This window comes from Emys orbicularis, chromosome 2, assembly GCF_028017835.1.
Source record: "Emys orbicularis isolate rEmyOrb1 chromosome 2, rEmyOrb1.hap1, whole genome shotgun sequence".
Lineage (NCBI taxonomy): Eukaryota > Metazoa > Chordata > Testudines > Emydidae > Emys > Emys orbicularis.
Genome location: NC_088684.1, coordinates 141,325,462 through 141,348,151, shown reverse-complemented (window position 1 = coordinate 141,348,151; position 22,690 = coordinate 141,325,462). Strand labels below are relative to the sequence as shown.

The window sequence follows — 22,690 nt, the reverse complement described above, 5'->3', positions numbered from 1 at the left end:
GTCTAGAGGTCTGCACGTTTAATGAGCCAGGATTGACAGCTGCCTACTCTGTCATTTGCCTGTGATCTCCTCTGCCCCAGAGGAAACTCCTGGTGCCACCAACTTGCCAATCAGCCCAGGGCGCATGGAAATACCATGGGAATGTGTCATGCAGCAATTTCTGTTTCGGGATGGGAATGAGGCTTACTCTGCGTCTCCCTATTCCTGGGAGGAAGAGAGAAACTGCTCTGCCAGAAATGGAGTGATAAGCCATCACTCACGTCTTCAGATCTCAGAAGCGAGGCTACTAAAGGAGAGCGACACAGAGACAGAGAAAAGCAGGCTGCAGCGCACCAAGGCAGTGCTGAGTCCAGCAGCACAACCCCCTAGCAAGCTGCAGCTGCTCAGGAACTCTTCTTCGCCTGACAGGGTGATTATTTTTGCCCGGGGGGCAGTGGCAGGAGGTGCTGTTTCAATCCCAGAGCGCACGCTGGAGCAGAAGGTAGGGCGCTGGCAGTTTGGTTCGCTGGCTGCGCGGAGCGCACAGTTTGGCAGCATGGAGTGAAGAGCGAGCTGAGCAGCCAGGAGAGAAGACAGATGCGGGCAGCAGCACCATGGACAGGGCTGGGACGCGGAGCCACTCCAGAGGTCAGCACCATGGAGAGCGCACCGGTCCTGCGTTAGGCAGCGGGATACAGCCCTGAGCTGAGCGCGCTGGGTGCCTGGATTCAGCACCAAGGACAAGGCTCCGGCGTGAGAGCCCCATGCACCGGGCTCCCACCAGGGACCAGCACCATGGAGAGGAGACTGAACGTGACCCCGGAGGCGCTCAACAGGCTCCTGGAGGAGCACAACATGACCAGGGAAGAGTTCATTGCCGCCTACGGCCTCAAACCCCTCGTGTACATCCCAGAGCTGCCTCCCAGTGCCAAGGTTGTCTTCCTGGTGCTCTACATCATCATCTTCGCACTGGCTCTTCTGGGCAACAGCCTGGTGGTCTACATCATAATCCGGCGGAAAGCCATGAGAACAGCCACCAATATTTTCATCTGCTCCCTGGCTTGCAGTGACCTGCTGGTCACTTTCTTCTGCATCCCTTTCACTCTCCTGCAGAACGTCTCCTCAGAATGGCTAGGTGGTAAGTCTGTCCAAGTGAGCTCACCCCCACCCTTCCCCTTGCTTCTTTCCCCAAGGCTTGAGACCTGCCACAGGTTGTCTACTGCCCATTAACCAACTCCCCCCCCCCCGCCTTATAGCTAAGTTGTAGACCATGTCCATACTTTGCTGTTTCAAAACCAGATGTTCCTTCTCTTTAGCTGAGTAAGCAGAATCATTTTAAAAGCTGTTGGAATAATTCAGTTCCTTCCACACTTAACAAATCATTCCATGAGCCTCTGGGTGTGGGAGGGAGTTGTACTCTGGTAATTGCTTTTGCAAACTCTGTCACAACGCTGTCATGTTGCAAATGGCTCAATAAATTGTGTCTATTTCCGGTTTTTAAAAGAAATTAGGGTCACATGCAGAAAAATGAACCTTCATAACCTTTAAAAAAATAAAAATGCAATAAACTCACACCAGATGGTTTTGTGTTTTGCTAACAATTTGCAATTTCCACCTCTTTGTTTTCTGTTATCTTTGTCAGCTTGTAGTTTTCTGAGTCTCTCTTTGTAGCTACAATTAGGAACCTGTCACTTAGCCTCAGAAAACATGTTATTGTGTCACAAATGAGTTATGAGTGTCCCTTTATGCAGGGTATGAAAGATAATGCTAGTATCCACATTTTATCATTTAAATTTGCATGTATGTGGCTATGGTGTTGTTATATTATTATTTATTTGTATTACCAGAGTACCTCTGAGCCCTACCCATATATTAAGACCTCATTGTGTTATATGGTACCTAGTTATACAAAAGAAAATGTGGCATGCTCTGACATTCAGAAAGGAAGAGTAAATAATCACCAGGACACTAGTCAAAGGGTGGTTAATACTCACTGAAATCAAGCTATGTGTATAAGGCGTGACAAGACTATGATAACTGAATCAGTACATCAAGATACATCACACTGGGATCTTCGCAATTGGGTCTAGAAGTGAAGTTTTCATTAGGCAAGACCAGAGTGAATTCAGTCACATTGCTATTGGCTCTAAGTGGCATGCCCACAAGTGGTAACATTTTCTAGTTGCTGCTTACTGTCAAAAAGTATTTTCCTTTGAAAGCATGAGGGAAAACCAGGGAAAATGTGGCCAATCTGATTGTTAAAATTTGAATGCCCCACTGGTTGGACTGAGGAGCAAAAGTGTAGTCATAAAGTTAGATAGATATGTAACTGAATAATCACTACAGGATCAATGAGGAGGATGTCATCACTAAAACCAGACTCCAGGGCATCCTCTTAGATTCATGGGCCTGTTCTACACTACAAAGTTAGGTCGACATATGCCGCGTTAGGTCAAGTTAATAATGTGTCTACACTACCGAGTCCTTTCTGCCAAACTAAAGGGCTTGTAAAGTCGACTTCTGTACTCCACCTCCACAAGAGGTGTAGTGCTTCAGTCGACATCCACTCGTCAACATGGGGATAGTGTAGACACTGCGCTATGTTATTCGAAGGAATTGGTCTCCAGGAGGTGTCCCACAGTGCTCTTCTGTGACTGCTCTGGAAAGCACTTTCAACTCCACTGCACTTCTGCCAGGTACACAGGAAACAGCTGCCCACCTGTTAAAGCCCCGGGAACTTTTGAATTTTCATTTCCTGTTTGATCGCCATGGAGAGCTCATCAGCACAGCTGACCATGGATACTCAAGGCCGCAAACGTGCTCCAGCATGGAGCACACAGGAGGTGGTGGATCTTATTGCTGTGTGGGGAGAAGAGTCTGTGCAGGCAGAGCTCCGAATCAACAGAAGAAATGCTAATATCTATGCCAAAATCGTGCAGGGCATGGGGGAGAAGGGCTACACCAGGGACACGCAGCTGTGCCCCATGTAAATAAAGGAGTTTTGGCAAGTGTACCAGAAGACAAGGGAGGTGAACAGTCGCTCTGGTTCTGAGCCACAGACATGCTGCTTCTATGAGGAGCTGTATGCAATTCTAGGTGGCAACCCCGCCACTACCCCAAAACGCTCTGTGGATACCTCCCAGGAGCCCCGGGCAACCTTGGGCAACAACGAGGAGGACATTGTTGACAAGGAAGAGGAGGAGAAGGAGAATGCACAGCAGACAAGTGGAGGATCCATTCTCCCCGAAAGCCAAGAACTTTTTTTAAACTCTGGAGCCCATCCCCCCACAGGGCCAGTTGGCGGCAGAGCATGATGCTGGGGAAGGCACCTCTGGTGAGTACACATTTCCAATCAAACTGTAGGGATGAAATGCTATTATTTTAAATGTTGAATCTGATTTTAAAAATTGGGATAGTGGTTATCGGTGGCCATTCCAGCTATGCAGAGGGTGCGCTCCAAAAAAGACTATTTATCTGCCCGGGGATGGCCCGGGAATCTTCCATGGAGATCTCTAGGAAGCTTTCATGGAGGTACTCTGCAATCTTTTGCAGAAGGTTTCTGGGAAGGGCTGCCTTATTTCATCCACCACCGTAGGACACTTTCCTGCGCCACTCCAGTATTAACTCTTCTGGCACCATTGCGGCACACAGCATTGCAGCATAAGGACCAGGTCTGTACCCAGACGCTTGTAGCATCTGCTCCCTTTCCGCCTCTGTTACCCTCAGGAGAGTGATAGCGCATATGGTTACCTAGGAGAAACGGGGGAAGTTTTCAATGCTAGCCCTTAAACCGCAAGCAATTTGATAAGTAATCCACCCCTGTTTGGTGAATTCTGGGTCACACAACCACACTTTCCCGAGCGTGCCCTGGTTGTGGTTGGAAGGAATCACTGCGTATTGCAGCCAGCATTTAAAGAAGGGGGGGGCAACACTTCCTGTTCTTCTCCCTTCCACCCCAACCCTGTGCTGCTTTTGTAACAATGAAACTATTTGCGGGGCTTTATGCTGGTGCCTGTCCTTAAGCATCATCCAAGTTGCTATGGGAAAGGGGGTTGTGCTGAGGTTGGAACCAGGAGGTTGAAGACTCAGGAGGACATGTTCAATGAGTTAATGTGTGCCTCCGAGAGTGACAAGACGGAGCTCAGCGCATTGAGGATTGCATGGTCCGACAACCTGCACAATGACCACGTGGACAGGAGACTATGCAGGGAACACAGGCGTGACACGCAGGATGAGATGGTGTGGATTATGAGGGAGCAAACAGACAAGTTGAGGCATCTGGTTGAGGTTCAAGAAAGGAAGCTGGACACTAGAGTCCCACTGCAGCCTATGCTGAACCTGCTTCCCTCATCGCCAAGTTCCACATCCTCCTCTCCCAGACATCCTAGGATGCAGGGGGAGGAGGGGGAGAGTCTGGTATCCCTTTCACTCAACTCCAGGGGAGGGTACAAGGACCAGAAGGCACCCATTCCCACACCTTTGATTGTTATTGCAGTGCAGTTGTAAGCAAGTTGTCCTGGTTTGTCTCTCTACGCCCTCTGCCCCCCGGTGTTATCAGCCCCTTAGCCCCAGGTTATCTTTGCTGTCCCTCTCTGTTTGTGATCATAAAAAAATAAATGGATTGAGGAGAAAAGGTTCTTTATTCATTCAGCACACAGTGGTTAGTGGGGGAGGAGTTTACAGGGGAGGACATGCAATGAAGGGGACAGCTAGGTAAGGAACAACACACATAAGTGTCACATTACTGTGGGTCATGGATGAAACTAGTTTTCAAAGCCTCACAGAGACACAGTGTGGCTTGATGTGCTCTTCTTATTGCCCTGGTGTCTGGCTGCTCAAAACTGGCTGCCAGGCAATCTGCCTTAATGCCCACGCCACTGGAAACTTTTCTCCCTTTGTTTCACAGATATTATGGAGCACACATCAACAACAATGGGGATATTGCTTTCATTGAGGTCTAATCTAGTAAGCAAACTACACCAGTGGGCTTTTAAACATCCAAAGGCACATTCCACCACCATTCTGCACTAGCTCAGCCTATGGTTGAACCACTCCTTACTGCTGTCCAGGCTGCCTGTGTACAGCTTCGCGAGCCATGGGAGAAAGGGGTAGGTTGGGTCTCCCAGGATCACGATTGGCATTTCAACATCACCAACGGTTATTTTGTAGTCTGGAAAGAAAGTTCCTGCTTGCAGCTTTCTGAACAGACTGGAGTTCCTAAAGATGTGTGCATCATGCACCTTTCCCGACCATCCCACGTTGATGTCAGTGAAATGGCCCCTGTGATCCACCAGTGCTTGCAACACCATTGAGAGGTACCCCTTTCAGTTTATGTACTCTTTGGCAAGGTGGTCTGGTGCCAAGATAGGGATATGCATTCCGCCTATCGCCCCACCACAGTTAAGAAACCCCATCGCAGAAAAATCATTCACTATGTCCTGCGTGTTGCCCAGAATCACTACCCCACGGTAGATTTACCCACTCTGAATTGATTCCCCACTGACCGGTAGCAGTCTGGCATTGCAAGCTTCCACAGAGATATTGCCACTTGCTTCTCAACTGTCACAGCAGCTCTCATTTTAGTATTGCTGCGCTTCAGGGCTGGGGAAAGCTCTTCGCACAGTTCCATGAAAGTGGCCTTGCGCATTCGAAAGTTCTGCAGCCACTGCTCGTCATCCCATATCTGCATAACTAGGCGTTCCCACCAGTCAGTGCTTGTTTCCCAGGCCCAGAAGCGGCACTCCACCATGTCAAGGTGATGTGTGACTGTCGCCAGCATCTGCAAATTGCTCCACTCCAGGGCTTCCAGCAGGGCTGCTTGCGTGGCATCACTTTATTCTGCATGGTGGCTCCTGCTTCGGCTGAGTAAATACTGCAGGGTAAGGCATGAGGTGTTTGTAATGCTCACAACAACAGTGTACAGCCGAGCGGGGTCCATGCTTGCCGTGCTATGGCGTCTGTGCGGGTAACCCAGGCTTAGGGAAAAAGGCATGAAAAAGGCGTGGTTTGTTTGCTGTTGAGTTCAGGGAGGGAGGGAGGTAAGTGCATCATGGGAGGCTAATGCCATGTTCCCATAACCACCCGCACAAATATTTTGGTCCCATGAGACATTGCAAGCCCAACCCAACATTCCACTCTGCTACTGCTACCCACAGTGCAGCGCTCCGTGAGTCGATGCAAGCCCTACTAGTGAGGATGCACTCTGCCAACACAATGAGCATAGGGGGACATGCAAAATCGACTTGCTTAAATCGGAGGCTCAATGTCGACTTAAATAAAATGGACCTAATTTTGTAGTGTAGACATACCCATATATTCCATTGTGATCATCTAGTCTGACCTTCTGTATAGCACAAAGGATAGAAATGCCCTAAAAATAATTCCTAGAGCATATTCTTTAGGTTATAAATGTGATCAAGTCATGATCATTTGTACCTAAATTACTGTTGATTTTTGGTTCTATAATCAGTTCCTCTTTATCTGTTAAGACAAGGTCTAATAAAGAGTTCCCCCATGCTGGCTCCACAACTTTTTGAGTTAAGAAATGATCATCTATTAGTATGGCAACACCCATTTTTTCATGTCCTCTGTGTATATATATCTTCCTACTGTATTTTCCACTGCATGCAGCTGATGAAGTGGGTTTTAGCCCACAAAAGCTTATGCTCAAATAAATTTGTTAGTCTCTAAAGTGCCACAAGGACTCCTCGTTCTTTTTGCTGATACAGACTAACACGGCTACCCCTCTGAAACCTGTAGCCAGTGTGTGTTATACATGTACTCCTCTGTATCTGATCCACAGAAGATATGGGCTTTTACAGCCCAGAGCTACAGAGCCTGGCTTTTCAGCTATAGCTGTAGAGGCTAGGGCTGGCTGGCAAACAAGAATTCCATTTTGTGAACAATGCTGAGCTTTTGGAATCTGTTTTCATTCTGATTCAGAACAAAAACGGAGACCTTTTGAAAGTGATGGAAAAAATGTGAGAGGGGGAAAGAGACCCCAGCAAGCTCAGAATAACCCATAGCCAGGTGGTTATGGCATTCACCTGGGATGCGGAAAAAACAGGTTTATGTCCTAGCTCTGCCTGATTTGAAGCAGGAACTTGAAGCAGAATTTTGACATCTCCAATGAAAGCCTTAACCACTGGGGTAGAAAGTCAGTCTCTCCTATTGGAGCTGTTCCACTTTGTATAAATAATGAAATATTCATTGGGGCAGACCCAGAGACTGATGTTTAGGGCATTCATACAAGATGTAGGAGACCCAGGTTCAAGACCCTGCTCCAAATCAGAAAGAGCATGTATATGGCTAGGGCAACTCCAAATCAGAAAGAGCAGGGATTTGAGTCTCCCCCAACCTGGGTCAATACCTTCACCACTAGGCTATTAGCTATTCTAGGGTCCCTCTCCTTCCCCACAGAAATTCCAGCCTGGATGTGAGAAACCTTCATCATGAACATTGGTGGAAAGAGATATGTTTCCCCAAAATGTTCTTGTTTTGACAAATTGGCATTTTCCAGTGGAAAAAAACACGCAGTCAAAAAAATCCCAGCCACTCCAGTAGATACTCATGTCCATGGTCCCCAGTTCATCCCCACTTTTGGGCCAAGATGCCAGTCACCCCTGGGGCGTGCCTTGACACAATGTTCCCTGTTCATCTCTGCTTAATAGTGACAATGTAAATTGCCTTAAAGGGCCTGATGTACACGAGTTTACTTCTGCAACTCCACTGATCATAACTGAGCTATTCCTGATTTACTACAGTGCAAATGAGGGAGAACTGGGCCCAAAAAACTGCCTGTGTTGGTTATCTTTCCACTCATTTTGTTTCAGGGATGAATCACAGAGAGAAAAACTGTATTTGTTTCTTTTGTCTAGGCAGTATGGGAAGTGAGGACACATTTTATGTTTATGCATCATTCACTTTCACCTTTCATTTTAAGTAGCTGTCCATGTGAGTTACTCACTACATCTTTTTATTCTATTCTGGGGCTTGATTCATTCACCAGAGTGATGAATGTATAATTCTGATCTGGTGACATTTTACACCCATGACAAGGCAGGCAAGAATTAGTCTCAGATTCCTGTCCTAGAGTTGCATAGACCTCTATGACTAATTTACATCGCTTGTTTGCCAGATCTTCCACTATTTCTAGCAGTTGTTTCAACATGGTCAGGATTTTTGGTTTCTCCCTGGGCTTCTTTCTGATCCATGTAATTATTTGGTGTTACTGCTGTTTTATTTTGCTGAAAATAATGTTCCCTCAATATTTCCTTTGGATAAGCCTTCAGGGCTTTCCAGCATTGCAGGTACGGTAACAGATTGGTACCACTTTTCTAGATGCCTATATTCTATTTTTATATTTTCTTTTAATTCCAGATTAAAGATAGATAATTAAGAAAAGTCCAAGATGGTTTGTGGACTTACGTTAATGGGACTATTTACATGAGTGAGACAACAGAATTTGGCTGCTGATCAACACGAACAGGGAGTCCTCACATGTGGGTCCTTATCATAGTCCTGAATTCAGCAACCCATCATTCAGCAAAGCGTATAAGCACATTTTGCCCCTTTAGCTTAATTGACTTCAATGGGACTTAAGACACATGCTTATACTTAAGACACACACTTTAGTGCTTTGCTGAACAGGGTGGACTTATGCCCATAAACGTTTTGCTGAATTGTGCCATGTTTAGGGCAGCGTCCATTGAATTCGTCCCCAAAAGTACATCAGCCCATGGTTCACAGGGTGAGTAAGGCAGAAGCTGTCCACTCGCACTTTTACAAAATGCTCCTCTAACCCCAGGCACTTGATCCATGTTTAACATGGCTCTCTGCCATTGCTGCCTTCTTATTGTGTAATGGCGCTTTCTGGAAAGGAAAATGATTAATCTCCATGACATGGTCCCCTGGTTCTATTTGCCCTCTATTGAAATAATTATGAACTCCCACTTAGGCCATCCTATGTACTTGCCTGCCCACCTCAGTACACTTCATCTCTACTTGAAGGGTACCTCTACACTGCAGTCGGGGGGGGAGGGGGTGGTAGTGAATGGCAGCCCATGTCGATGTACCCAGGCCAGCTCACTAACAATAGAAGTGAAGATGCCACACCCTGGCTGAATAAGCCCACCTGGACCTCCAGGTATGTACTCACTTGTGCAGCCCACATTGATGCCCACACTTCTGCATCCTCACTTCTATTTTTAGCAAGCTAGCATAGGGACTTCTACACGAGCTGCCATTCAGACTCTTGGCTGCAGCGTAAGCATAATACCCTGACTGAGATCCTCACTTTCTCACCCAAGCTACATCAAAAAACCCTGGATGAAATTCAACCCCGTACAGAAATCTATACACCACACAAGTCCTTATGCTGGCCTTCTGCACAGGAGTGAATTCCACATTCTCAGTATCATCTCAATAATGCTTTCATTCTCCGGTGTTTCCCGAAGTCCCATCCATCAGCTTTAAATGGTTTCTCCTCTTTCCCTCAGTTCTCTGCCGAACGTTTTCTCCATGTTGATCTTAAGCTGGAATGACCTGTGCCAAGGTTTCCTGCTGCAGAGGAAAGACTCAGCTGTTTTCTCTCACTTTTAATATCTTTGATCAATGGTGCAGTAGTTCCAACTGTAATAGTGCTCGGTGCTATGATCTGTTATTTAGCAACTGGCAAAACAGTTTCTCTTGTTTTCATTATCGGTTCTTTCATCCCTTAAGGCACATAGAAATATCATAGAATTCCTTATGTTTTAATCAGGGCTTTGTAGCCTTGTCTACAAAAGGTATATGGGTGAGATCCCCAGCTAGGGTAAATCAGTGTACTCCAATGAAATCAATAATATAATGCCAGTTTACCCCAGAGAAGTATCTGGTGTGTATGTGTAGCTAGGCATTTTATTTATATATATATATATACACACACACACAAATACACACACACACACTTTTCATATTAATCCAGGAGTGGGGAAAAATGGAGATAACCTAACATCAGGAGAACATCTTAAAACATCCATTGTATCCCACATGCCGCCTGCTCATCCTCCAGTCCAGAAAGGCCCCAAACACAACCGAACCACTGGGACTCTGCTGCAGCAGGATGCTAGGAATCCGTGCTCTGAGTTTCTGCACTCCCTATGCAGTATGAGGGATTGCTCCTTGAAAGGCTCCTTTAATGGACACGTGCTGGGCTGGAGGTTCTCCTGCCATTGGGGTTCTCTGCTCCTGTCCTCCAATGGAGGGGGATCTAGGGCTGCAGAGACCTCCCCTTCTCCAAATTTGAGGCTGGAAAGTCTGCAGGCAGTACTTGTTTTCTTGTATAATTCGATTCAAATCGGGTTTTTTTCTCCCTATTGCTCTGAGTGCATCATCAGAAAGTAGCTTCCAGCCAATTTGTTCTCTGTTTATTACTAAATGAGGTGATGCATCTCATATGTGGAAACACAGCTCTCTCCTGTTTAATCATGCAGACCATGTGCATTTTTAGGGTGGTGAATGAGTCTCGGGAGCTGGTGTTTCATCTGAATCATTGCAAGTAACGCTCTAAATGAGCAAATCCTGGAAATCCTCTCTGGTCCTTATATCTAAGAAGAATGACTGAGGATCAATTATATTTCCCACGACCAGGAACTCTTATTCTAGTGCCCTCTGTGGAGCCCAGCTGTAGATTGTGAATTGCAGGGCTGTTCCATCCCATAATTTATCTAGTCTGATTTTCAATCACTCAAGTGTTGGGGTTTCTAGCACTTGAGAAAAGGAAGGGTAGGTAAGGCACAGGACTAGGAGTTCTGTTATTTGCCTAATCACAGACTTCCTGGGCCTGATCCACTTACCCTGCACTTTTGGGGTCATTCGCACAGTGCAAAGTAACACACTAGCAAATCAGACTGGCAGCATTTTAACTGCACAAGGCACAGGGCAATGGTGAAACATGCCCCTTGTGAGGCCAAGTCACATCACCTCTTTCTGCTTCAATTCTCCCCTCTATAAAATGGGATACCACCTCCCTCTCTCACAGCAGTGTCGTGAGGCTAGATTCATCAACATTTGCCAAGTGCTCTCAAATCCCTGCTGCACTGTGCTAGATAACTGCAAACCACAAATAATATTATTCCCTTGGAGAAACTATTCCACTCTCTAACAGATCTAGATTCTCTCCCATACCTATTGCAATAATACAAGTTGTTATAAAACTCTTAGCATAGTTGCAATTAGAAGGGAGTCTTAAAGGGGATCTAAGAGTTCAAAGGACACCAATTGTGACAGCCAGAGCATGAAACGTTGGCAGGAGAAGAGGCCAAACCCAATTTTCACTGCCTTGAAGATATGTGGCGCAAGACATCTGTTGCAACTAAAGTCTCCCCAAGCAATAATACCCAGGGCCTAGTTTGTCAGGGTTGCTAAGCACGTCGGCTTCAATAGGAGCTGCAGGCGCGCGCAGGAATTCTGAAAATAGCCTTGCCCCAATTCAGAAGGAACCAATCATCAGCTCTATCACTGGGAGAAACCAAAGAGGAGAGCGACGTATTCTAGGAGTAAAGGCTGAACCTTTAACCTTTCAAGTTACTCGGATACTACGCTGACAAGTGCCATTGAAAGAGGGAACAGATGTGGCTGTAACAAAGGCCGCGGCTCAGCGATATGAAGCTCAGCTTGTCTTTTGCAGAATGCCAAGTTCAGCATCTCGATCAGTTCTTCAGCTTGAACACACTCTCCGCACTTCCTATCTGCTTCCCCCTCCTGCCCAATCACACATCCAATTACGATGCACACCTGCAGTTCCCTGAGCCTCAGCCCCCTGCACCATAGGTTTTGCTACAGCACATGCATGTCAGCTACTGTTTGATGAAAGAACTTACTTTTGATTCCTCCCTGACCGGTAGATCTTCTCCCGAACCGTAGCTTGTCCCCACTGAGAACAATTTTTTACATCTTTTCTAAAACCCATAAAAATCCACTTAGTCCCCAGGGGAGAGCCATTTTCTTTGGCACTGGTTCACTCGTGCAGTTCGTTTGTTTTCTCTGTGTGCGTGAGAGAGACAGAGAGAATTGTTGCTGGTAAAGTCTGCTTGCAAAACTACTATTTCCCCTTGAGCAAGAAGGGAATTGAGACTGTGTCCTTGGGAAACAATCGAGTCTAGAAGAGTAGCAAAGGCTACCAGAGAGTGCACCTCCTCCAGCATCCCTGGAAGGCATTATTATTTCTCCTGACCTCTTCAGGCTGCCTCCAGCTAGTGTCTCAGGCAACATATCCCCTTCAGCCTGGCTCTGGAACTAAGTGCCACTCAAGAGCCCTAATTCAATAAATATTATTTCAAGTTTGATTTATTTAATGATTGGGCTGAGCCAGAGATCCAGAGGCTCTGAAATTAATTATTCTTTTATACAAACCCCAGGTATTATATTAAAAGTACACACTATTTTTGTTTGATTGGCCAAATGGACTAGTTTAAAATGTCTAGTGCCTCTGAAATATTCTGTTGAGATTCAGCTGAGCCAGGGGAAATGTCTTTTTAAAGCAGAAGCTGATGTTTTATAGAAATGTTGGGGAAAAATGCTTATGCAGGAACAATGCTGCTTTCGGTTATGATATATTTTCTTCTCGGTCTTCGTTTTTCTCTTCTCTGTCTTAGAGCTTATCTACATGGGGAAAGTAGTGCAGAATAAGTTAGGATATGAATTTAAAGCACAATAGCTATTCCAAAGTGGACTAAACTAAACCGAACGAATGCACTCAGTGCGGAACAGCGCGTCCACAAGGAGAGGTAATGCAGAATAGCTATGTTGGGCTATCTCCCCATGTAGACAAGCTCTTATTGTTGTATAACTATTCCTCCGGGGGAAGGAGAATAAGCTGAATAAGCTATGCTGGTATACGGCACTTTTATACAGGTATAAATGCATCCACACTAGTGCATTTACTGGTTTAGCTATATCAGTAAAAAAATCATACCCCTTACTGACATAGTTATACTGACAATTTTTCTAGTGTAGACTAGCTCTTAGGCTCAGGGAATCATAGAAATGTAGGGCTGGAAGGACCTCAAGAGGTCATCAAGTCCATCCCTCCCCCACACTGAGGCCGAATTAAGTATACCTAGATCAGTGATACTCAGACTGAGGCTCATGAGCCACAAGTGACTCTTGAATGTGTCTCCTGCAGTTCTTTGCAGCACATATTAAAACACTGTGTGATTGAATTATTAACCAATTTATTAACCAATCAGGAGGCTTCTGCTATGTTATTAACCAATGGTACTTGATAAAATACTTGATCAGTCATTTTACTGTGAGAATGAATATATATAGGTAAAGGAAACAATGAATTCACACAACTGTGGCTCTTTTGGGTAATGCTGATTGCTAATTTGGCTCCTGAACCACTGAGGTCTGAGTATCACTTGACCATCCCTGACAAGTGTCAGTCTAACCTGTTCTTAAAAACGTCACAAACTCCCAACAAAGCACAGCTTCATCGTTCCCAGGATCTCTCCTGTCCTGTTACTTCCATGAGCTAACCCTACCTATATCCCGTCCTCTCACTTAAGATCAGAACTGGTTGAAATTTATTGAAATTTCAAAACTAGTGGTGCGGGGGGAAATCAGGAAAAATACCTATGACAGTTTTGTGATTTCCCCACCCTCTTTTTTTTTTCTACTTAAGAGTGTCTGGGTATTTTTTTCTTCACATCGAAGCAAGGAGAAGTTAATACCAACTTTTATCTCAACTTCACATCCAGCTAACTCAAACCCCACAAGCAAGCATCTGCCATCTTCCCTGATGTGCATTTGCAGAGCCCAGCACTGCATGTAAATGGTGAGCCCTGAACCCCTCCAGCCACCTCCCACACCTTACAGTCAATAGTAGCTACTTCACACAAGTGCCTGGAATTGAATTTACCAAGAGGAGCTGCAAAGATTGCCCGTAAGAGCACTCTGAACCTTCAGAATGCACTCTTTCAGGGTAGGTCACTAAGGTCCAGGTTAGGTGGCCATCAGGTCACATGTATTGCTGCTGATGTTGGATTAGTTTATTTCCTCTCTGTGGGTTCACTTTGCCTTTGTGTCGCTCTGGCTGGTGATATTATAAGGGATGCAACAGTGAGAGTAGTTTTGCAGTCTGTGACCTCGTATACGCCTAAAACTTAGACCGATCTAGCTACATTGCTCAGGGGTGTGAAAAATTCTCAGCCCCGAGACACATAATTAAGGGGACCTAAGCTCCAGTGTAGACAACGCTAGGCTGATGGACGAATTATAGCTACTGCCTCTGGAGGGGATGGATTTACTACAGCGATGGAAAACACCTCCCGTCAATGAAGCAAGTGTCTAGGCTGTGTAGCTGCAGCTGTGCCACTGTATTGTAGACGCAGCCTGGGTCTATTTTAGGTAGCTTGCCCCTGCTTGTACCTGAGATCAGTGGGAGATACACATTCCAGGATCAGGCCATTTATACATTGGTTTAAAAGTCTGAGGATCTCAACGACATTTTAAAGTGGAAATCGATAAAAATAAATAAGCCAAGTGATCTTTGCCAATAGAATATTTTTGTTTCTCTGGAGGCACCAGCGGCTGCAAAAATCTATACTGGCAACAGTAACTTCACTCTATCTGAACCTTTCCCAGCTTGATGAGAGCATCAGTTAAAATGTTTGGATTGGACTCAGGAGGAGGGTCATGAGTAAAATACAGGGGGGTAGTAGCTCCGAGCTGTTGAAGCCGATTAGCACTTTTGGACTGGGAGCAGCATGTTTTTATCCAGCATTTTGATCCTCTTTGAACCAGAATCACGCAGCAATTTGGAAACAAAAAATTGTCAGCAAATTGCTTTGCTGGCCAAGGTATCTCCAGCCATGAAATCCAATTTCGGGGGAGTATTAGAGACTTTGAAAGATCAGATAAATTGTGACTGGGCCCTTTTTCTGGTGGAGTAATCAAGTGGACTCTTGATATAACAGATTACAGTCTGAGTAAGGACATACAGCACGAGTGGTCTCTAACCCTCTGTTCTGTGGCATATTTAACTCAACCTTTGCGGTAAAGGATCAATTCACTTTTGTTTCCAAGGCTCCCATTTAAAACATCGCCTTACCTGGACTGGGAAAATGCATTAACTACATCATTTGATATAATGAGGTTAAACATGATTTTGCCCTTTGTGTGAACAAGGATAGTTGCGTTTCAGTGTGGTTAACTCCGGAGACCCACAACCAGCCAAAACATTTTTAAACACAACAGATCCCTGCCTACACTAAGAGTATGTCTACACTGGAAATAAAATCCCACAGTGCCTCAGAGCCTGGGGCAACTGAACCAGGTCACGGGGCTAAAATTAGCAGTGTAGATGTTTCAGATGAAGCCCAGTCTCTGAAACCCAGCGAGTGAGCATCTATTCCCAGCTTGGCCACTGGCCTGCTGGGTGGCCTTGGCAAGTCACTGCCCCACTCCATGCCTCAGTTTCCCCACTCTGTACCTCAGTTTCCCCATCTGACAAATGGGGATAATGACGTTAACCTCCTTTATAAATTACTTGAAGCCCTACTGATGAAAAGTGCTATTTAAGAGCTAGGGATTATTATAACATTAAGCACAGGTGTAGTAACAGTAAAGTCAATGGTACTGCTCATGTGCTTAACGTTAAGTATGTGCTACAAGGCTTTGCTGGATTGCGGGGGAGAGCAGGAGGGTCCACGAGCCAGATTTTGAAAAGTCTTTAGGTGCCTAAAGAAGCAGAAGGGCACCTAGTGGAATTTTCAAAAGCTCTTAAGACCATCCATGGGGAGTTAGGTACCTAACCTCCTCTGACGCTTAGGAAAATCCCTGTAGGTGCCTCTCTGCATCTTCAGGCACCTAAATATTTTTGGAAATCTGGCCCCATATGACCAAGGGTAAGTCATTTAATTGCTCTGTGTCTCTGGAAGATTCTACATCACAGAGGTGTTCTGAAACTTAGTTAACTGCCTATCATGCTGGCCACTATTGTCTTGATTCCTTGTAGTCCCCCATCTCTTCTGCACCCATCTGTCTCTTGTCTTGTACTGAGGTTGTAAGCTCTTTGGATCAGGGAAGGTCTTCTGTTTTGTATAGTACCTAGCACAATAGAGTCCCGATCCATGACTCAGGCTATGATAATACCATTAATTGTTTGCAAAACACTCAGAGATAGGTAAGGAAAGGTGCCAGAGACATATGGGTTATTATGAATTTATAGTTACAATATTATCAGTATTCATATTTCTCCACTCTGTTCAAGATTTTTTTCCCCTTGTACGCTGACAATGTGTTTTTATTTAATCTTTTAATTTTCCCCCCTCAAATACAAAAAGGAACAAAAGAAGCAAAACCATAAATAGCACAAAGGCAAAAAACTGCCTGAGACTAGGAGATGGAAGATAAGAGTGCAATTCAAGTTTCCAGTGCATAATTAGAACAAATGACGTACACCGAGGACAGCTCTAGAGCAGAAGTTCCCTAACTTTTTTCAGCGTTGCCCCTTGGACACCCATGCCCATGCATGCTCTGCTGCACCCCCAGCCTGGCCCCACCCAATCCCGAACGTTCCACCCCCTCCTGCAGCCTCAGCCAGTTTCCCCTGCCTTGCAGCCAAGCCCCATCAGACTGCACCCGCTGCCTCCAGCATTCAGGCTGGGGTGCAAGGCAGAGGGGCAGGAACAGCAACAGGCAACCATGGGGGCTGGCCTGCTCCCCACTGGATACCCCTGCCCAGCATCAGGCCATCAACAGGGCTGACTTGCTCCCTAGCCACTCTGCTGGATGCCGTTCCCCAGAAAGCAGCAAGGACATGGAAATGCTCCATCCCATGCTTGAGCCCTGTCAGCCCAAGTCTCTTTACCCGGGCTGGGAGGTTCATGCCCAGCTGCAGTGCAGACACACTCATATAGGCCCAGATCCAGCAAAAGTTCTGCATGTGCTTTACTGTAAGCCATTATTAATATATTATTATAATGCCCGGAGACCAACTAAAAACTGGGTCCTATTGTGCTAGGCATTGTAAAAACATACTCATAGACAGTCCCTGCCACAAAAAGCTTATGATCTAACTAGACAAGGGGACAGGGAAAGGGGGGAATACCATGAGTAATCCCACTGATTTCAATCAGATTTCAAGTTAAGCATGTGGCCTGAGTCTTTGCAGGTGTGAGACCCAAGTGCCTAACAGTAGGTATAAGAATGTGGGACTGATGGCATCCTGAAGTTAAACATAGGGTTAAATGCTTTTCTGGGTCAGGACCATGCTTTCTGTAACCCATGCTTTGAAACAATTGTCTCTTAAAAGGCATCAGCACTATTAGCATATAACAAAAGCTGATTCTGCTCCAGTCATCTGGCAAGATAATGTAGGGACAACTTTCTATTGGGCACACATAATCTATCATAGACCTTAGTTCCTCCTGAACGGCTGACACATCGGGCCGTCCAGTTCCTCCACTGATTACGATTGCCCACTACTTGTGATACTTCTTCCCAGGTAATGCCAGAGCATTCACTATCCTCTGTCACTGTCTACTGCCAGTTCTGCCTTGGCCTTCCTCGCTTTTTCATTCCTCCCTTAGGCATCCAATTCAATGCTTGCTTAGCATGTCTCCCATCTCCATAGAGTACATATCCCTCTCCCCTGAGCCATCTTTCTTTGATGATGTTTTCTAACATGGCCTGCTCCGCCAGCTCCCTCACCTCTCGCATTTGTTATTTCATCCTTCCATGAAAGGTATTCTATCTTCCTCGGCCCTATGTGGCAGGCAGCTTCCAACTTCTTTTTGTCATTGGCCTAGTTTCTGCTTTGGCCAGTAGCATGCTCAGTACAATTGTACTGTATAATCTGACCTTCAGTTTGGTGTGGAGACCTCTGTTTCACCAGATGATGTTCATCTCTCCAATGATGGTGCTTGCTTTTCCTGATCTCACATGAACATCTTTATGGCAGCCACCTTCAAATGTCATCACACTCCACAGGTATTACCATTCCTATAAATTGTACCCTGTCTTCCTTGCCAAGTTCATGAAAAATTAACCCCAAGATCCTGTTTTTATCCTTTCCCCTCCTTCACCTTTTCTTACCCTTAGTCTACTCTGTCCATTACGACGGTCCAGATAAATTTGCTAAAGTGCATTCTTCGAGCAGATCTTTATCCAGGTTTATAAAAGGGTTTAGCATGGAAATATACATTGCAACAAAACCCACATGGCTGAGAAGCTGGATGTCTTTCAGCTCCTCATGGTTAGTTTAAAACACACACACACACACACACACACACACACACACACACACACACACACACTGAGGTGCTGTGTTGTGAGCTGCTAGCACAAAGTTTGTTCCAGCCAGAAAGCTGGTTTTTTTTTTTTTTTAAATTAGCTGGTTTAAGACAGACAACACAAGACCCTACTCATCAAGGCCCTCAGCAGGTACAAATCGGCATAGCTCAGCTGAGCATATTGGAACTATACTGATTTATACAAGCAGAGAATCTGGCTCTAAAGTGTTTTGGAGAAGCTCGGTGAAAATTCAAAATGTGATTCACTCTTCTTCTTCCTCCCTTGTTACTACTAAAAGTGAAGAACAGGTGCTTCGTTAAGTGTTTGAGGCTAGGGATTAAGGGCTGGATTCTGATCTCAGTTACTCTGATGCAACTGCAGAGTCAGTGGGATGATTCTGGATTTACACTGTGCTCAGGATCCAGTCCCTGCTTCTGCAGCATTTGCCCTGTTTCTTCGGAGTCTCGGCTAATTGTACATGATCTCCTGCATTTAGAAAAGAACCTGTAAGCTACATAAGTATGCAGTGAGGGCTCTGAGTTTTATGGAGAGCACCGAGGTTAATAACCTTATCTCTAGTGCTGCTTCTCCGCCCTGAATGTCACACACTGGGTTGAAAGTATCCTATTTACACGGTGTTTAGGGAAATAGATATTTGCTACCTGCTGAAACTTGGTCAACAAGATTCTCTGCTAGTAACACTGATTGTTATTTTGGCGGCAAGAGTACGTGGCTGTGTCATTGGGGTGCCTGGCCCACTGCCCTGCTCAGAACAATGCACAGAGTAATACTTCTGTTCATCCCGGTTCCATGTACTTGTCACAGTTATTAACGTTAGCTGTACAGTGCACATGGCCCTAGGGAGCTCCCGAACAGCCGTGGCGAGAATCCAACAAACAGCCTTGGCAACAGAGCTTTGCTAAGCCAGGAGTCTCCACACTTACAACGTTTGCTTTCATTCCAAAGCAGAATAAGACATCAACATTTGGCGCCTCCCACAAGAGGAAACCTTCCAAGCGATCGCTTTTGGGGTCAGCTGAATCATTTTGTTTCAACATCAGCAAAACATTTTGCTTCAATGGAGACTTTTTATAGTACATTATAAAGAGGATATAAATGATCATACAAATATTAAAGTCGATGCTAAAAAGTCATTTTGAAACGGAAAAAAGTCTAAAACAAAACATTACGGGTTTTTTTCCCCCTAAACGAAATTTCAGTAGAATTGACACATTCCCACAGAATATTTAATGTCATTGAATCAGTGTTTTCCCATGGAAAATTTTCAACCAGCTCTACCTACTAGCAGATGATTGAGGGGCACTTCCAAAAGAACCCTTAACTTGGGACAGATTGCACCCAGGACTCCATGAAAAGGGGGTGGAGCCTTCATGCACCTGCCCTATTTCAATCTCTGTACTCCCCTGAGTACAAGGACGGCTCTGCAAAAGGGTTGGGACCATGATGCCCACCTCCATTACACGCTTGCCAAGAGAGCAGGGCACACTTCAGCCTTCTAAGGCCCATGGTGCCCCAGCTACATGATTATTTTTAGTACGCAAGCTTCCTGAGAGCTAGTACGAGTTTGTCTATGTGAGCTGGGAATCCCAGTCCTACCTCATAGTGTAGATGTAGCCCATGAGCTGGTACAGCAGGCATGCTCCCCTAGAGCTCTAAGTGTCTCTAGGAGGTGTTCAGCTTGCTGGTGGCATCATCTCTCCTGAAGCTCACCCTGGGGCAGTACAGCTTCATGCCACCCACAGGGAGGGGCTATGTATTAATGTCACAAATAGGTCCTTAAAGAGCTTCTTTGGCTATCCCTTGATGCAAGGATGATGTCTGCCAAGGGGGTTCACTGGTGAGTTTTTAAGTGGCTGAAGAGCCCAATTCTTGCCCTGCAGATTTTCCCACAGAAGTGCCAAGTGTGATCTTGGAGGAGACATAGTTACTGTCTGGAGTGTTGTGCCTTTTTCTTTCCTCCTTTGTCGCTTCTCTGTCTCATGAGCACGTCTGTTCTCCTCAAAGTGAGCTGTGGCTTGGTGTCTGGTGTGGCACCACCATATTCTGTTCTGCGCTGAGTCCTCCCAGTTTGTTGGGTTGATGCCTCCCTTTTTAAGATGTACTTTCAGTATGTCTTTGAAACGCTTCCACTGCCCTCCGCGAGCCCTTCTTCCCTTACTTAACTGAGAGAAGAGTACTTGCTTCGGGAGGCAAGTGTCAGGCATACGTACACAGTGGCCAGCCCAGCAGAGTTGGTATTTCATGACCTGCGCTTCTATACTGTTGGTGTTGACTGCAGAGAGAACACTGATGTTAGTGTGTCGGTCTTCCCAGCTGATCCTGAGAATCCTCCTGAGGCAGCGCTGCTGGAACCACTCCAGCTGTTTGAGATGTCGTCTGTAGGTTACCCGGGTCCCACACCCATAGAGAAGGGTGGGGATGACAACTGCCTTGTAAACCAAGTTCTTGGTACCTGTTTGTAGATCCCTATCATTGAGTAGTCTTCCAAAGGATGTGCTGGCACAGAGGATCCTGTATTCAATTTCTGTGTCAATGCTGGCTGTTTGGGAGAGGTAGCTAACAAGGTACGGAAAATGATCCACATTTTCCAGGGGTTCTCCGCTGATGGTTGATTTGTGGAGTATGAAGAGTAGTTTGTGCAGGTGAGGGCTGGTAGAGTACCTTGGTTTTCCTGATGTTGAGAGAAAGACCCAGGCTGTGATAGGCATCTGCAAAAAGATTTAGGGTGCTTTGCAGGTCGGCCTCTGCATGTGCAAGAATGACACAATCATCTGCATACTGAAGGTCAGTGATGCCAATTCTCATGCTCTTAGATTTTGTTTGGAGATGTCCAAGATTGAGGAGATGGCCATCCATACAATACTCAATCCTGATTCTGTCGGGAAGGCAGTCACAGATGAGACTCAGGGTCACGGTAAGGTAAATGGAGAAGAGTGTTGGGGCAATGACACAGCCCTGCTTGACAACGGTGCGAATGGTGAATGATTCAGTCTCTGAGGCGTTGCACAAAGTGGTTGCAGTCATCCCATCATGGAGTAGTCTGATGATGGAAATGAATTTCTGTGGACAGACAAACCTACACAGCACCTTCCATAGGGCATCACGATTGATAGAGTCAAAGGCCTTGGTTAGGTAAATGAATGCCATAAACGGTTCCTGGTGTTGCTCTCTGCACTTCTGTTGAATCTGTCGTGCCACAAAGATCATGTCGGTTGTGCCACAGGATGGCCTGAAGCCACACTGTGATTCGGGGAGAAGTTCCTCGGCAAGGGGGAGGAGGCGGTTTAGTAGGATCCGGGCAAGAATCTTCCCTGTGATGGAGAGGAGAGCAATACCTCTGTAGTTCCCGCACAAAGATTTGTCCCCTTTCTTGAATATTGTAACTATGTTGGCATTCTTAAAGTCAGGTGGAATTTCTTTGCAGATCCAGATTTTGTCGAGGAGTTAGCAAAGTCTGTGTTGGAGCATTGTTCCACCAGCTTTAAAAATCTCAGCTTAAAGAGCACATGGACAGCTAAGGCAAGTATAAGCAAAGAGAGTTCCCATTCTTCTCCTAGCACAGCACATACACACTCTATTAACCTATCAAGATACACCTAAGCTTTCATCAATGCTTGACTGTTCCTCAAAAGTTTCCCATGCAGGACCTCTTCTATCCTTGTCCCTTTCTCCTTCTGCTTTGGAAAGAGAAACTGTTTTATGCACCCAAGTTGGATCTAATAGGACCTACCTGTTCTGACTGCTAGGGTAAATCAGCAGAGTACCAAGCCCTACTGGTTACATTATGGGCCCCACTCAGCCTGAGTCCCATTGCACTTTGCACTGTATAAACATGTAAGAGGCAGCCCTGTCTTCAAAGAGTTTAGATGTCACAGTGAATTGGCTGAATAGCTCCACAGCTCTCAGGAAGGTCCAGGTATTTAAAAGGCTGTTAGAGCAAATTATAGCTGCCCACTGGTAGCAAGTAAAATAATTAATCCATTTAGACACATTTTATGCTATGCTCCTTTGACTCATACACACAGTTTTTGAGTTACAATAGAAAGCGAATGTGACCTGAAACTATGTTGGACTTAATGCAATAATCGCATTAAACCAGTTAAGCAGCCAAACAATTTTCACTGAACAAAGCCTCCCCATTAAAGGACTGTATCAAAATACTTCTAATTACAGATCCAAAATGCACAGAGCTTGCTTAATTCATGACAGTGTGTCCTGGGAATGCTGGATGATGCTCGGCACTACAGAACTGATTATGCCCACTCTAGGGTGACCAGATAGCAAGTGTGAAAAATCGGGACAGAGTTTGGGGGGGTAATAGGAGCCCATATTAAAAAAAAGCCCCAAATATCTGGACTGTCCCTATAAAATCAGGACATCTGGTTACCCTAGCCCACTCCCTGTTTGTGAG

At 45.6% G+C, this 22,690-nt stretch overlaps 1 protein-coding gene across 1 annotated transcript in view; it reads left to right on the top strand.

Annotated features, from left to right (window-relative positions):
* Positions 1-774: 774 nt before the first annotated feature.
* The window catches only part of LOC135874640 (pyroglutamylated RF-amide peptide receptor-like), a 72,988-nt gene continuing 51,072 nt past the window's right edge, over positions 775-22,690 (top strand). The window contains exon 1 of the mRNA XM_065399527.1: positions 775-1,117. Coding sequence (XP_065255599.1) covers positions 775-1,117 — 343 coding nt within the window. The remainder of the gene's footprint in view (positions 1,118-22,690) is intronic.